This window comes from Acartia tonsa, chromosome 8 (assembly GCF_053477335.1).
Source record: "Acartia tonsa isolate MP-2025a chromosome 8, ASM5347733v1, whole genome shotgun sequence".
In the NCBI taxonomy this organism is placed as follows: Eukaryota; Metazoa; Arthropoda; class Copepoda; order Calanoida; family Acartiidae; genus Acartia; species Acartia tonsa.
In genome coordinates, this window is record NC_137267.1 from 33,444,744 (window position 1) to 33,461,318 (window position 16,575).

General features: G+C 31.8%; 1 protein-coding gene across 6 annotated transcripts in view; it reads right to left on the bottom strand.

The window, feature by feature from the left end:
- Positions 1–16,575, bottom strand: part of Iml1 (GATOR complex protein Iml1) — a 43,890-nt gene that overhangs the window by 6,866 nt on the left and 20,449 nt on the right. For 3 of the 6 annotated variants that reach the window (XM_080170172.1, XM_080170169.1, XM_080170168.1), the window contains 21 exons: positions 16,316–16,383; positions 15,845–15,875; positions 15,629–15,721; positions 14,790–14,902; positions 14,101–14,188; positions 13,484–13,578; positions 13,118–13,200; positions 12,668–12,744; positions 12,119–12,148; positions 7,861–7,953; positions 5,220–5,273; positions 4,969–5,042; positions 4,534–4,589; positions 4,094–4,207; positions 3,672–3,718; positions 3,331–3,440; positions 2,913–3,005; positions 2,354–2,476; positions 1,458–1,544; positions 591–680; positions 122–210 (listed from right to left, as the gene is read on the bottom strand). In XM_080170172.1, the coding sequence (XP_080026298.1) occupies positions 122–210; positions 591–680; positions 1,458–1,544; positions 2,354–2,476; positions 2,913–3,005; positions 3,331–3,440; positions 3,672–3,718; positions 4,094–4,207; positions 4,534–4,589; positions 4,969–5,042; positions 5,220–5,273; positions 7,861–7,953; positions 12,119–12,148; positions 12,668–12,744; positions 13,118–13,200; positions 13,484–13,578; positions 14,101–14,188; positions 14,790–14,902; positions 15,629–15,721; positions 15,845–15,875; positions 16,316–16,383 (1,708 nt within the window). The remainder of the gene's footprint in view (positions 1–121; positions 211–590; positions 681–1,457; positions 1,545–2,353; positions 2,477–2,912; positions 3,006–3,330; positions 3,441–3,671; positions 3,719–4,093; positions 4,208–4,533; positions 4,590–4,968; positions 5,043–5,219; positions 5,274–7,860; positions 7,954–12,118; positions 12,149–12,667; positions 12,745–13,117; positions 13,201–13,483; positions 13,579–14,100; positions 14,189–14,789; positions 14,903–15,628; positions 15,722–15,844; positions 15,876–16,315; positions 16,384–16,575) is intronic. The other 3 variants (XM_080170173.1, XM_080170171.1, XM_080170170.1) reach the window with 2 other exon arrangements.

Sequence of the window (16,575 nt, forward strand, 5' to 3'; positions counted from 1 at the left end):
TATTCATATATTAGATTAACAAATAGACAAATGTGTGTAAGTCTAAGCGTGTACATTACAATAGGTCGTACGTACGGACAAACCAGCCTAAATATAAAGCAGTTACGCTACTAATGAATACCTGTGCAGTGAATATACTGATGAGTGGTACTGAATGTCAGGCTGCTCATCTGTTTCTTAGGGTCCGTCACACATGAGATAAATCCAAATCTGACAAAAATAAATATAGAGTTAATTCTTGTTTAAGAAACAGTGGTAAAGAATTTCCAGTATGGCTTCGAAACCATCCATTCAATATCCGCTAGATTAGAACCGGTTCTCAGCCATACTAAAAAATCTTGTTAAGCATATTATTGACAAGTTTCCACGACTGAAGGCCCGGGTTAATAAAACTAGTATTAATTTTATTATTTTTATTTTAAATTCGTGGAAATCTCTCTAAAATATGATGCGATATTTAACTATTACTGCATAATTAAATTTTGTATATTCAGAAGTTAACACACAACTTTACGGATAAAACTAGAAAAATGACCCTCTTTTTAAGTTAATATTTACCTAGTATAGTTGAAATAATGAATATTACTAACTTTCTTGCAATTTGTTCCCTGAAAAGGAATAGTCTGTAGTCCCATGTCTTCTCATCAAACTTGGAAAACAAGTTCTCATCTTCTTCTCTCCTGAGCAAATTAAATTGTTAGGGAAATAAAATGTTTAAAAAATGTTGCTAAAAGTATAAAAGGATGTTTGGCAGTTCTACCAGAAGCAGTTTAAGATCTCGATAACATTAACAGCTAATCCGATTGGGGTTACTCTAGCCCCAATCAAGGCCTTCAACAATCTAGTTTAGGTTCCAAGTAACTAGCAAGAATATGACAATCTAAATGCTTTTTTCTATAATCTAAAAACGATACAAAAATATAGAAAAAGATATTCAATTATTTCAACTGTTAATTGATCTCTTTGAACTACTTTTTTTATTGCCCGCCTTCCAAACTTTCTAACCCTTGTTTTAAACCCTACTTCGTGGTCTACAATATCTATACTTGACTTTTAAAAATTAGACTTCTTATTGTTGCGCTTTTGCCATTGTTATTTTTTTGTAGTTTTTGTATGAACACACTTTATAAATGACAATACAATAGTTGAATGTTTAGACACTTGTCTCAATTATCAAACTGTTTATGAGTAGAGCAAGTAAACACATGTTGTGTTGGTTATAGTGTTCTCAAGTTTGTATAGGGATGAGAGACAATTTTAGAGCAGCTTCTACTTCATGATATTTATTACATGCATAAATCAGCACTGACCTTACCCTGGCTGAATTTAGACAATTTTATCTTAAGTAGAGTACCTAAGAACAAACGTATTAAAAGTTATTAACTAATGATTTGTCACCATTTGTTATTTAAAAGTAGGTTTTGAGATTTAGATAGTATTTAATTTGGGGCACTCACCTCAATGCTTCAATGTTTAGAGGCACAAAAATAGGTCCTCTCATAGGATCACTGTTCTGTGATGGCAGGGCAAACGGATCTCCAGGACTAAAACATATAATAGCATATACAAACCCTACATTAAGGAAATTCTTTTCTATTTAAACATTCTGGTGTTGTGTCATAATTAGAGTTCTTTAGCTTAAATATAAACATCAAACGTTTTAGAAGCCAGAATAATATTAATACCTGGGTATAATACATAATAGCTGATTATTCTGTGCTCTAGTAGCCCAGGATCTGATTAGATCAGCCAGAATAATATCAATACCTGGGTATAATACATAATAACTGATTATTCTGTGCTTTAGTAGCCCAGGATCTGATTAGATCAGCCAGAATAATATCAATACCTGGGTATAATACATAATAGCTGATTATTCTGTGCTCTAGTAGCCCAGGATCTGATTAGATCAGCCAGAATAATATCAATACCTGGGTATAATACATAATAACTGATTATTCTGTGCTCTAGTAGCCCAGGATCTGATTAGATCAGCCAGAATAATATTAATACCTGGGTAATGGTATAATACATAATAACTGATTATTCTGTGCTCTATTAGCCCAGGATCTGATTAGATCAGTAAGAATAATTTTAATACCTGGGTATAATACATAATAGCTGATTATTCTTAGCTCTAGTAGCCCAGGATCGGATAAGATCAGCCAGAATAATACCAATACCTGGGTAATGGTATAATACATAATAACTGATTATTCTGTGCTCTAGTAGCCAAGGATCTGATTAGATCAGCCAGAATAATATCAATACCTGGGTATAATACATAATAACTGATTATTCTGTGCTCTATTAGCCCAGGATCTGATTAGATCAGTAAGAATAATTTTAATACCTGGGTATAATACATAATAACTGATTATTCTGAGCTCTAGTAGCCCAGGATCTGATTATATCAGCCAGAATGCCTCCAGTTGCTACACTCCACTTTATAAGGATCTCAAACGCTTGATCAGGCCTGTAATAAAATGAATCGTTGTTGTTGTTATGAAGCGGACAGACCTGTATTTAAGAATGCCGCGCTTGTTCAAAAGATTATGTACTCGTAAAGTGTATATTTTTGGTTAACCATGATTTCAATTTGTAAATCTAGCTAGGTTTTGAATTGTTGATTCCTTCCCCCAAAATTTATAAGGGGAAGGAATCCATTATTATTATTATGTTGTACATAACCTGCCCTAATTCTGTATATAATGCCGTATTTATGGGTAAATAAGGAGAATACATATATTTTTTTATTGCATTTAACATAACATAATTTTGTTGAAACTGAGAAACGTCCGTCTTTAGTGTCGGCAGCTTACACCAGAGTAATATTTCTAAATAAATCTATGAGTAGAATGCTCTGATCACTCCAATTAAAAATAATAATGTTTCTAAAAAAATAACTGTACCTGTATTTAGCCTGATAGTTGCATTCACCCCATTCTGGCCTCTCTGATTTTCTGGAGGTATCAGGATCAAGAGTTATATGACGCACTCCAGGCCTGACAAGTATTCAAATTAAAACAACAGCTGGGTGAAAATTTAAAATTTTGTTTTAAACCGGAAACGGGTATTTTGAAAGGTTTATTGGTGATTTTTTTTAACAATACTCTAGGTTATTAACAAAATTAGCAAATATTTTGTGTATGTTGTTCCGCTGTTTATGGAAATTTTCCCTCCATTATTAAAGTAATACGTTTTTGCAGCCCTTTAAATCTTATTATTTGTTTTACATACTTCCTAACTTCTATTTATTGCTGTAATAGTTAACAATACACTTTTAAAACATTAATGGAAACGTTTTCTTCTAATTGAAACTGTACTTACTGTGCAGTATCACCAGATTTAACCTCCAGGTGAGGGTTCAGGAAAGGAAAACCCAGATCATCTGTTTCGTCCTGGCGGAACTTTTCCAGCTCCACTTCCAGCCAATCAGACTAAAATAAAATTGTTAACCTTTTACCATTTCATAACGTTTTAGTCAACAAGCTTCTTAAAGCCTCAATTTTTTTAGAAAACTAGAGTAGTAATGGTTAGAAAATATAAGATGATGGGGATAGTATTACTGAAAGTTCAGTTATTATTCAAAATATCCTAAAAAAGGTATTTACATTATTAAAAAGAAATAATACAAATAGATAAATTCTATAAAAGTTCTTAATTTCTACCTGAAATGCTTCATGGTCACCATCGTAAATAGAACCAGAATTCTTATCTGTAAATATTTAGGTATCATGACAAATACCAAATTAAAAATCTTGTAAACAAGTTTTTCGCAAAAGGTACTGTTATCTGTTAAATAAACCTTTGTACAAAAAGAACTCTATCACTAGCATTATGTGCTGTATTACCTAGGTATCATGTAAATATTCTTGAAATATTGAAAAAATGTTGGGAAAAAAATTAGGAAATAAGAAATACTAGGATAAAGTCAGGGGTCCCCTGCTAAATAAAAATATGTATGAAGGGGAAAAAGTGTAAGTTTAAAGTATATACATAAAAGGATGACTGACTAATGTGTTATCTTAGTTGGATAAAAACATCGCATATTTATCATTTTTTAAAAATATAAATAAAAAGATAAAACTACCTTTAGTAACAAAATAGTAAAGAAAGAACCCATAGATGAATCTATGTTTAGGGTGTCCAGAGGCATGGCAGATTAATCCATCTTCCAGAATTGAATTCAAAACATGGACGGCACCTAAAAATACAACTTGTAAAGAAAAAAATCAACGAAAAAATACATCTTTGATTTTCATTGAATATCATCAATACGGATCTGCATTGCCTAAATGCTATATTCAGCTGTTGCCCATCAACTAATCATTGCTGACTTAAGCTAACTAAGACCAACTAAAATAAAGCTTCCTATAAAGCTTATTTAAATTCAACGCCTTGAATTTCAAAATTTTTAAATTGATACTTTTTTTATTACAAGATTTTAAGAAACGTGCGAACAGACAAACAGACATCGTTCTAATTTAAAATATAGATCTTAAATTCTAATGTAATCTAGGGAATTCTAACCTGCTTCAGTATAAACACCATCGACATGTTCTAACATCCACACCACTGCATCAGCACTAAATGAAACACAATTTAAAAAATAGGTTGGATTGATATGTCACCTTTAATCTTAAAACAGTTATAAAAAGTTTATAGAATTATTTGAAAAGATGCTCATAAAAATGATCTCTGCCAGCGATAATCATTTATTAGGCAGCTGGTGTATGTTCTGCATGGGATTCCCTACTATAGGGGGGAGAGAATAGAGCTACTCATAGATTCTTCCATCTTAACATAATAAGAAAATCAGTTAACTTGTTTATGTGACGTTCTATTGGACTGATTTCAGAGCAAGCTCTTCATAATACGACGTTAGCATGTTTTACCATGTTAGCCAATGCAGATTTATATTTTTCTATTATCTACAACAACAAAAAATACTGAAAACAGATTCACCTGACAAAAGTAAATTGAGGCAAAGCTTCTTGTTTTGGCAACAGACTCAAACAAGATGCTCCGTTTCTCATTGCCTAAAATCAAGATTAATTAAGTGATAGTGGAAGAAATCAAAGTTTTACTAACATATGCAAAATTTTATTTTACAGGCCTGGGTAGGAACAAAACATAAGATTTGTCCTTTCTCTTTTGATCTTAATCTTTACACCAAACACTACCAGGCAAAGATTTAAATAAAAAGATGTTAATACCTCTACGATTTCTTCATTAGTAGCCCCCAAAGGAACCAACTTTTCGTCCATTTCCTAAAACATATTTTATTAAATGTATTATCTCAGACAAATTACAAACACAAGCTTTTTCAAAAAATGTAATACAAGCATTTTTAAAATCTCAAAAAATAAGTAACCATAAAAAATCTTCAAAAACAAAACTTTACAGCACGACAATAAACAATAGACAGAACATGTTTATTCATTGAGTATAATATCATTTTATATAAGCATATTTGGTATAGGATATTTTATTGCACATGAAGAAATACTATTCAATCTTGAATTTTCAGCCAAAAACTATCATAAAGAAGAAAAAGAGGATAATTTTTTTCGCTTATTTTCCATTAAGTTGTGTGTTAATGTTCTGGTTAATGTTCTGGTCAATGCGCTTAATAAGTCAAGCTGTAATTAATTTTGACCAAATGTATTTATGCGCATAATAAGCGCATTTGACTAAACGCTAACATGCAACTTTATAGAAAATACGAAACAAAATTACCCCTTTTTAGTAAATTTATAAAGATATATAAAAAAATAAACTGATATTTTTAACAGAGAAGCTTTAAAAAGTTGTTTTTCATGTGCTGTAACCATATCCCAATGAGTGATCAAGTGTTGTGAAGCTAGGTTGTGAAATAAGCCAGCAACAGCAGGTACAAGCACTGGAGCATAGGAAGATGCCAGGGATCTAAAGGAAAAAGACAATGACCGATTAATTGATGTACATCCCCAATGATGATTTACAAAATTCCCTCTTCTGTAGATTACAATTGTTGAAACGTTGGACACTCAACTAAATGAACTAACTAATCAAAATTTAATAAAAGTCCCCAAGGTTGCTGAGCCAACGAATAAGAAAATGTTATTACAAAGCTTTGGGGACTAGTGAAATGAACAGCCCATTGTCCCCTTCGTTCTTAGGAAGAAGCAGTTTTTTCAGGAAGCCAAGCTCCACTCACCACACCAATTGTTATTTTCATAACCTTCCACAAATTTTTTAATATTTGTCTGTGACAAATCTTCCACGAGTTTGTCTACAGATATAAGAGCAGTATAGTTATATCAAATAATTTTCTAACTTTTCACCAAAACCGATTATTAAAAGGCAATAATCTAAAGTTTTTCCTCTCACCATCCATGCATTCAGCTGAAAAATGTGTCCTGACTACTTTTTACTAAAGTTATTTATCGCATCGTATAATAGACAGCTCTCCGCGGATATTAAAATTAACCATCACTTTTGTTATTCCCGAGGGGCCCAAGGCCCATGCTAACGAAATTGGTTTTAATTTAATGATTTTTATTTTAATACTCGTGGAAAATTATCTGTAATACGATGCTATGCATGATTTTTTAGTCCTAAACAAGCTGATATCAATCGGTTTTGAATCCAGGCTGGAAATTAATATTCCTACATTTTAATAAAGTAAAAGAAATAATACCTGTATAATGTACTTTAGACTTTAATATTGCATTTGATGTAGCCAAATTCTAGTATCTATGTATAATTATATTATGTACGATATAGTTCTAAACAGGTAATGATGCTATAAATTGACAACAATTCATAGAAATAATGTGATTTTTTGTATATGTTATTTTTAGACATACATTTTTTTTATGCATTGAATACTTAACTTCCACATAAAATATTATAGGTAAAAAAAAATGTTTTATACAATACTTAGTTTACAATATTAATTAAATGAATAAAAACCTTTTTTGCCTCTAACTTTTAATCCCATCTAAATGAACGGGTCACTTTTAAAGCAAAATATTTTGTTTCAATATGCAAAAATATTAAGTTTTCAGTAATGACTTTTTTTTTGCATGAAAAGTTAGAGATAACGCAGAATCTTTTTAGATTAAACTTTCCTTCGAGTTTATAGATTTTAAGTTAATATTCATTCTTATATATGTATAAATAATTATGTATATGTACTTTATAATATTGAGGTGGATGTGATGATGCATCCAGGTGCAGGTTAGGCTGTCAGGATCCAGCTTCCAGATAATATGAAAAGTGTCATCTCTACCACCATAAAGGATTAGTTCAGGGTTCATTTTCAGAAAAAAATAAGCTAAGGTTTTGTGAGTTTATTTAGTTAGGTAAAATGAAATTGCAACTGAAGAAAAAAAGTTTCGCCTTCAATTTCTACGGTTTAAAACATAAGAAGAAGATAATAGTTATTTATCGCATCAAATTAAAGACAGCTTTCCGCGGATATCAAAAAGGAAAAATTATAAGATTAAAAACAGTTTTAGCCCCGAGAGGCCAAAGGACAAACTAATATTAATTTCAAGATTTTTATTTTAATATTCGTGGAAAATTCTGTGATAAGATGCTATACATAATTTAAATTTTCAGTATGGCTGAATACCGGTTCTAATCCAGCGGATATTAATCGGAATGGAAGCCATACTGGAAAAAATTATCCAAAAAAATGGTGACAAAATTGTTTTTCTTCATTTGACATCATGTTTCATTTGTTTTAGTATGTAGGTATAAGTATATACGTGTTGAGGGGGTTACAAAACAACTAATTTGTAAAGTGCAGTGAAGGAATCTACAACAACAGCCAAGGGATGCAAAGGGTGCAGCAGCGCGGGTGTCTACCAAAAATGTGCTGGTTTCATGTTGTGTTGGTGGACAGGATACCTTTGTACCAGGACAGGACAGCACTCGCCTCCACACATCTCTACGAGAGAGCTAAACAACAAACAACAAATTTTCTACAAAATTTCTAAACAATATTTTAATAACAAAAATTTGAGGATTTTATCTACTTTACCTACTGCTAGTTATAACACTAAATTATAGTTTATTTGTTTCATATTCTAGTTTTCCAAAACAAAATTTATTTTAGCAATAAAATCAGAAATTCATTTTACTGAGTTTCTGTACATTTACAACTAAAAAACTTTAAAATAATGATTAACAAGGGGGGGGGGGGGAGTTTTGACACATTTGCGTAAATCTGGAGTATAGGCTTTATCTTTGGACTGAGAGGATAGGTTATTAAAGATAAAATCATTTTTATATGATGAAATACCCGCAACTTTAAGACTTTTTGAATAGGCCTTCAGGTTCCGGAGCTTCAGGCCTCCAGGTGGACTCTCCAGGTTAAAGAGTTAGAGGTCAGCTTATGAAACAAAATATGCATGTTTTTTCATCAAATATGTGAATATCATTAAAATAGATAAAAGATAAAAAGAGACCACCTAGAGGCCTTAAAGCTTCGGAACCTGGAGGCCTTCCAAAAAAATCTTTAAGCTGCGGGTATTTCATCATATAAGAATGATTTTATCTTTAATAACCTATCCTCTCAGCCCAAAGATAAAGCCTATACTCAAGGTTTACGCAAATTTGTCAAACCCCCCCCCCTAGATATACCACACTTTTCTGGGATCTTGCCAGATCAAGTATCAACTGTGGGGAATACCAAAGGATGACTCCATGCAAAATTTGAGCCGGATCCGGCCAAAACCGGCCGGGATTTTTTTATAAAAAACCGTTTTTTTCCGGTTTTTAGGGGGTATCTGTAAATCAAGCCCCCTCCTGGGTACGCCCCAATGATGATTTTTGCTTTAGGGTCTGATCTGAATTCCTCAACTCTGGATATGACCCCTAGAGTTGAAAAAATGGTTAAAATCCAATCTTTTGACCGGTTTCCGGCCATTTCCGGCTTAAAAAAAAAATTTTAAAATCAAAATTTCATCTAAAATTAAAAAAAAAATGCTTTAAATTACATTTTTCATTAATAATTTTTCAAAAACCAAAAACCTTAGGTAATGAAGATAATTTTAGCAACTTAAAATGTGAAAAAAGGTTGAAAATTGACAATCTTGTGTCAATTTGAAAAATGTTGGTAAATCTTAAAAATTTGACGGATTTATACATACATTAGAATTTAGGTTGACTATGGTCTTTAAGACACGCCATATCCAATAAAATTGCAATGAGAAGGTCTAAATGTTTTTCTGAACCAAAATTCTACATACCCTGGCAGTTCCAGGGATATATCATTAAGGCCGTACGGCTGGCCAGAAAGCTTTTAACAGGTGGCCGACTAAAAGCCGGATTTGATAGTTATCAACCGTAAAAAGTAGCGATTTTCGTTTTTTTGGCCAAAACTCATGCAGGGAGTTGTTTTTTGGAATTGACACACAAAAGCAAGTTTGTACAACTTTTTGGGGCGGACATTTCTTTACTTACGCATTATCCGCCACAGGTGAACCGTTTGGCCGTTATTTGCCGCCAAAATCGCGATTTTCGGCGATTTTGCCGTTCACGAGGTTTTAACGACCATTTTTGAGGGGAAGGAGTCATCCAATCAATATAACTCTGATATACTTTTCATTTGCAAATTAAATTGGCTACATTTCATGTGACGTAAATTTTTTTGTGCGTCCAACCATTTTTGTTCCAGTTGAAATTTAAAAATTATTACTTTTTAATTATAATTATTTTTTTCTTGTAATTTTAAAACTAATTAAACACTAATTGTTAGTACATCATAATTTTGATAATTAATTGCACATTTCAATCACTGATATTTACTACTTGGTAATTTTTAATTTATCTTTTAATTATCTGATTAATCTCTAATGATTATTACTTTGTAAATCTGAATACTTATTATTCATCTCTAGCAATTATTTATAAACTAAAAAGTAATAAAAATTACTATAATATATGTATTAGGTTAGGTAGTTCAATTGATAATCAAATAAAGTAATTTAGAAATGGTGATAGTTACTACATTATAAAAAAAAAATTATAACAATATGAATAAGTATTGATCAATTAGTAATAGGATATTTTATATGATTAATAATGATAAAATCATAAATAATAAGTAATAAAAAGATAATGATAATTAATATGAGTTATTATTGATAGATTTAAAATAGGTTATGTAATATAATTTATTGATTGATTTGTAATAGGTTATATTATATGATAATTACTACTTATAATACTATAACTGAATAATAATAATAAGATAATCATAATTATTATGTATAAATATAGATAATATAATTCATAATTATAGTGTTATAATCAATAATAAGATAATTTGGAGCCTGCGTCTTAAAAAAATATTTCACCCAAACTTGTTTCTTGTGGGGGGGAAATACATTTCATGGGGTTGGTGTAATTAGTAATTGTTTTCCTTTTTTTTAAATTTCAACTGGAACGCACAAAAAAATTTACTTCACATGAAATGTAGCCAATTTAATTTGCAAATGAAAAGTATTTCAGAGCCATCTTGATTGGATGACTCCTTCCCCTCAAAAATGGTCGTTAAAACCTCGTGAACGGCAAAATCGCCGAAAATTGCTATTTCGGCGACGAATAACGGCCAAACGGTCCGCCACAGGTGAATGATACATAAGTAAAGAAATGTCCGCCTCAAAAAGTTGAACATTAATGAAGAAGTGTCCTAAGTCGCTAAATCGGCTCCGTCATCCCCTAAAGGGGCAAAAAAACAAGATTTTTTGAAAAATTGTCAAAAATTGTGCCTTTGGCGGCGCGTATCGGCTAAACGGTTCACCCGTGGCAGATAATGCGTATGTAAAAAAAAGTCTGCCCCAAAAAGTTGTACAAACTTGCTTTTGTGTGTCAATCCCAAAAAACAACTCCCTGCATGAGTTTTGGCCAAAAAAACGAAAATCGCTACTTTTTACGGTTGATAACTATCAAATCCGGCTTTTAGTCGGCCACCTGTTAAAAGCTTTCTGGCCAGCCGTACGGCCTTAATGATATATCCCTGGAACCGCCAGGGTATGTAGAATTTTGGTTCAGAAAAACATTTAGGCCTTCTCATTGCAATTTTATTGGATATGGCGTGTCTTAAAGACCATAGTCAACCTAAATTCTAATGTATGTATAAATCCGTCAAATTTTTAAGATTTACCAACATTTTTCAAATTGACACAAGATTGTCAATTTTCAACCTTTTTTCACATTTTAAGTTGCTAAAATTATCTTCATTACCTAAGGTTTTTGGTTTTTGAAAAATTATTAATGAAAAATGTAATTTAAAGCATTTTTTTTTAATTGTAGATGAAATTTTGATTTTTAAAATTTTTTTTTTGGGCCGGAAATGGCCGGAAACCGGTTAAAAGACCGGATTTTAACCATTTTTTCAACTGTAGGGGCTTATCCAGTGTTGAGGAATTCAGATCAGACCTTAAAGCAAAAATCATCATTGGGGCGTACCCAGGAGGGGGCTTGATTTACAGATACCCCCTAAAAACCGGAAAAAACCGGTTTTTTATAAAAATCCCGGCCGGTTTTGGCCGGATCCGGCTCAAATTTTGCATGGAGTCATCCTTTGGTATTCCCCACAGTTGATACTTGATCTGGCAAGATCCCAGAAAAGTGTGGTATATCTACCCCCCCCCCCCCCCCACTTGATCTAACAAAGCCGTACGCGGCCAAATATTCCATTAGGTATTTTATCATTTCTAATAGAATTGCACCAAAAAATGAGCCTTGGATTTCAGAAATTGTCCGGTAATGGATGCTTTATATAAAACTTCTTGTGAGCCTTATACATAAATACTCTCAAGGCATTTATACCATCTAGATTCTAGATAACCCTGTTTATCATAAAAAAATGCTATCTAGTATTACATTAATAAATTATGACATCGATTTAGAAAACAAATAGGTATTAAAAATGTATTTTAATATTTTGATCAAAACCTGATCTAACTACTTAGTTCTTGAAAATGAATCTAACATAAAAAGAAAACTATTCAAAATATCTTAATAGGGTACAGTTACACTTATTTCAAACATCTATTGCTACCAAAATCTAATTAAATATACATAAAATAACTTAGGATGAAAATACTTTACATACCTGACTTTCAAGTGGAGTAAACAGACTCTCCTAAATGTTATATAAATGAATACAATAAATTAAATTGAAAAGCATTCAAGATTAATTTAGTAAAAGATATTTAGTTTTTCCGCATGTAAAGAGGGGAGGGGGGCGGGGTGAATTGGCCACGGTTTAAAAGTCAACTTAAATTGCAAAGTATTTCAGCCAAAAAAAGAGATAATAAATCACGTTATAAAAAGATTAAGAGGAAAATAGGTTCGTCCTAAAGAATTAAAACTGGTCTAACTGTGGCCGCAAATTTTTATATATTGAAACATTTAAGCAACTGTAATACTATAACTTCTTCTTGTGGATTATTATACAAGGGACCGTATTCAAAAGGGAAAGTAAATGGTAGAAAATAGCAAAAAAAAACTCCACTTGACCTATCGGAAGCTTCCTTAAAATGGAGAACTTAATCGATTCAGTAGTTATCTTAGGCTACAGACAAAAACTGACTACTTTATATAACAGGATAATGAATGTATTAAAGATGTATATATTTCTATGGTAAATAATAAGATGAACCTGACTATCTGGAGTGTCCACTAGAGGCCGCAATGATTCATAATCTCTAGCCCCTCCACTCTCAGTCCGACTTCGCTCTAAATCATTAACAAAAGCTATCAGAAATGAAAATATACTTATCCTTATAATAAAGTAACATAATGTCTGTATATCTCTGTGTGTGTGGTAAAGGATCTCGCTAACCGCTAAACCGATATTATTCTCCTTTTTAGTAAAATTCTTTTGGGTCATTTGGTAAGCATTTATGCTAATGTGATACTAAGGAAAGACTCTTAGGTTTTAGTCCTTTAAAAATCCAACATTGTTTAAAAATTTATTGGGAAAAAATTACATGATATCAGACTGTAGAAGCTTTAAAAAAAAGCATAACCCTTAAACAGTTCGATACAAATTCTAAAGACAGACAGATAGACATCCAAATACTTTGTATAATATAATATGTTTGTGTACCTAAATGTCTGCCAGGACCACTCATAGTCTTCTCTCTGTCTCTGTCCATTCTGTTGGATCCCAACCTTTCACGAAACCGTTGCCTGTTAAAAAAGAAAATTAATAGTTTCTAAAACTATATAAATGGGTCGAAAAATCACTGATGATGTATAATTCAATGTACTTGGAGTATACCTAGCTCAAAAAAGTGGCTACTTTTGTTGAATTTTGATTTATTGGTTCCAAGCTAGAAGTGTCTTAACTTTTCAAATGATAATTTTAATCTATAGATGTGGTAATTTTGTTTATTGTCCATTGTCTTATCCCTTGAGATCCCTGCCTAGAACTGGATGTTTGTTGGCATCCTAATTCCAAATAACCCCTGACCTGTCAATTGTAGGTTTAAGTTCACCAGCCATAGTTTGACTTCTGGTCTTGTAATAACTTTTCTCTGTTGAGGGCATTGGGGTGGGACGTTTTATCTAAAATCGTAACATATTTTCATTCGTTGCTTATTGGTTTGACTATATTTTTCACAAACGCATACCTACATAAGCTGAAATACCTAACTTTATGTTTTAAAAAAATATTGTAGTTCATGCTTTTATTTCATTCTGTAATACTAACAGTAATAATTATAGGTAGGCAAAATGAATTTATATTTTCCAAATAAATATTATTTTACCAAATATCCATTTTCATTTACAAAAAGTGCGTTTTAAAGTGTAAATTCACATTACAATGCTAGAATAGTTATTAATCGCATCGTATTACAGACAGCTTGCCGCGGATATCAATATAAAAAATTATAAGATTAAAAAAAGTTTTGTTAGACCCGAGGGGTCGAAGGCCCAGACTAATAAATCTGGTCTGTAAAAAGATGCTATACGTGATTTTTTTAGTATGGCTGAGAACTGGTGGTGATTCGGCGGTTATTAATCGGAATCGCATCTATATTTTTAAAATTGTTAAAATGCATTTCGTGGAATTATTTCATATATTACCTTATTCAAACATGTTTCCACAAACTTGATAAAAGCTTCTGCCAAATGGATTCTGTCGTCATAACTGATCCGGGGATAAATATCACACCTAAAAAACAAACATATGCTTTTGGAATAGTTTAATTTCAGTGTTTTGCCTTAGTAATCCTTATTTTAATTTTAAGTTGTAGGATGTCTGTACTTTTTTGTATCTATTTGTACTGAAGGTTCTTGCTAACCGCTGCACTGAACCGATATGATTCTCCCGAACAGGGTATAGGTCCTGGGAAGATTTATTACTATGTCAGGGGAGGGTACCATCACGCTCCCTAGAGAAATCGACTATAGAAAAGAAATAACAAAACATTATAGGGATGTTTTAATAACTCAGTCAGAAATTACCATGCTGGGTCCTAAGGACCTAAATATTCCTGGAAGAGAGTAAATAGCAATAAAAATCTTTAGATAAAATCAGGAACTGTGATTCAGCCAATTAGTTCAATTTGAAATTGCCGAAAATTAATATTCTGTTGGCGTAGAGTTGGCGTAAAACTTGTTGTTTCTCTGATGTATCTAACTAAAGGGAACAAGGGTAAGAAGGGGAGGGGGGAAGAGGGTTTGGGGAAAATTTTCACTTAGAATTGTTTGTTTGAATCTCATTTTTTAGTCCCTGGATAAAATCTAGAAAAAATTATTTATATTACACATACCTCATATCTTGTGGTCCCTTGACAATATTAGCTGTGTATGTTAGCATTGGTTTCAACGGTAGAACATACAGTCGGTATCTCCAATATTTTAAGTTCTCAGATAAAGAATATTCCTAAATAAAAGATGGGATAAATGGGATGAAAGGGGGGGGGGGGGTCATTACTTTAGCCAGCTACAAGTTTCACTTTATTAGAGTATATGATAATCTGGTGTAAGATCCAAGTAATATTAGATTTATTTTTGTTGTTGATATAATGTTTAAGTCATATTGTTTTAGAACAGTATCGCATCGTATTATAAACAGTTTTCCACAGATATGAAAATGAACAATTATAAGATTTAAACCAATTTTGTTAGCTCTGAGATACTGAAGGCACGGGCTAACAAAACTTTTTTGAAAATTGTGATGTATTCTGTATTATCGATATAGTACAGACTTTTGTTTTATACTAGTACTTTATTTCACATATAAAGAGCATGCATGCAAATAACTTAGCAATGAGTACTATTTGTTATGGATATTAATATAACCACAGGGTCTACACCTATGGACTAAACCCTGCAGCTACGGGGCGAACTCAACAATGCCAAGTTCTATATCCAACTGAACTCCCAACCCATATTTTGCAAGGTATTTAGCAATGACAGCAGCTAGCCATGCACACCCTTGTTGCTTTGTTAGCTGTCTGTTTTGCTTAGTAAGAGTAAAGTATCTCTTAAACCCATACTACAATTCATAGAAAACTGGACACTATACGATACGATTAATAATTTTTCAGTGTGGCTGAGACCGAATATCAATTGGTTTCGAAGCCATACTGAATAAAAATTTCTTTACCTCTTTCACCTCGCCTCTAGTACAGACATAAAAATCTAGATAATTCCAGTTGTACGATTCTAACTTCTCCATGTCAAATCTACATGTGGAGTCCTGTAACAAAAAGGTATATATTATCATTAAAGGATAATTTTGATATATATGAGATTTATTGGCTTATTTTATGAAAAATGTATGTTTTTTTAAAATAAAAATGTGGGGAAAAAGATAATTTACCTCATATGTATCGTTATCAGGAGCACGAAACCTAAAACAAAAAGTTTAAAATTTAAAACTGTTTTCTAGATATTAATTAGAATATTTCCAATCACACCAGAAACAAAAAAATATTTATGAAAATTTCATTGATACATGATTCTTTAGATATTCTAATATAATCATCCAGTAATATTAAGTATCGAGCTTTTCTTAACTGAAATTAATACCTATAAAAATTAAATTTTGCTGTGTAACTGTATAACACCTATAGTAAGCTTACTGCAATTTCTCAAAAACAACAAGCATTATACAGTGAGAATAGGTAATTTGTGTCTAAAATTCGTAGTTGTCTAGTGTTTGACGTATCTATTGTTTGTTTGTATAGCGTTTGTCGCATCTACTGTTTGACGTATCTAGTGTTTAACGTAGTACCGTTAAATGTGACAATTTTTACGCGTAATGTTAACTTCTATCTTGATTGAAATTTACCTGTATCTATAATTGTAGTTAAGACTATCATGTGGATATTTAGGCGAATGGCGAACTACATTGATCATCTAAACAAAAGTAATTTTGGTAGCTTAATAAAAAAACATAACAATAATACAAAATAGAAAGGGCAAATGTGTCACTTTTTGATATGCCACCAAAAACAAAACTAACTCTGGAAAAAAAGTATTGAGTTCATCGCTTTCATCTAAATCTGTGAAAATCTGTGCTTTATAAAGAATTTTGTTCGCTATTTACAT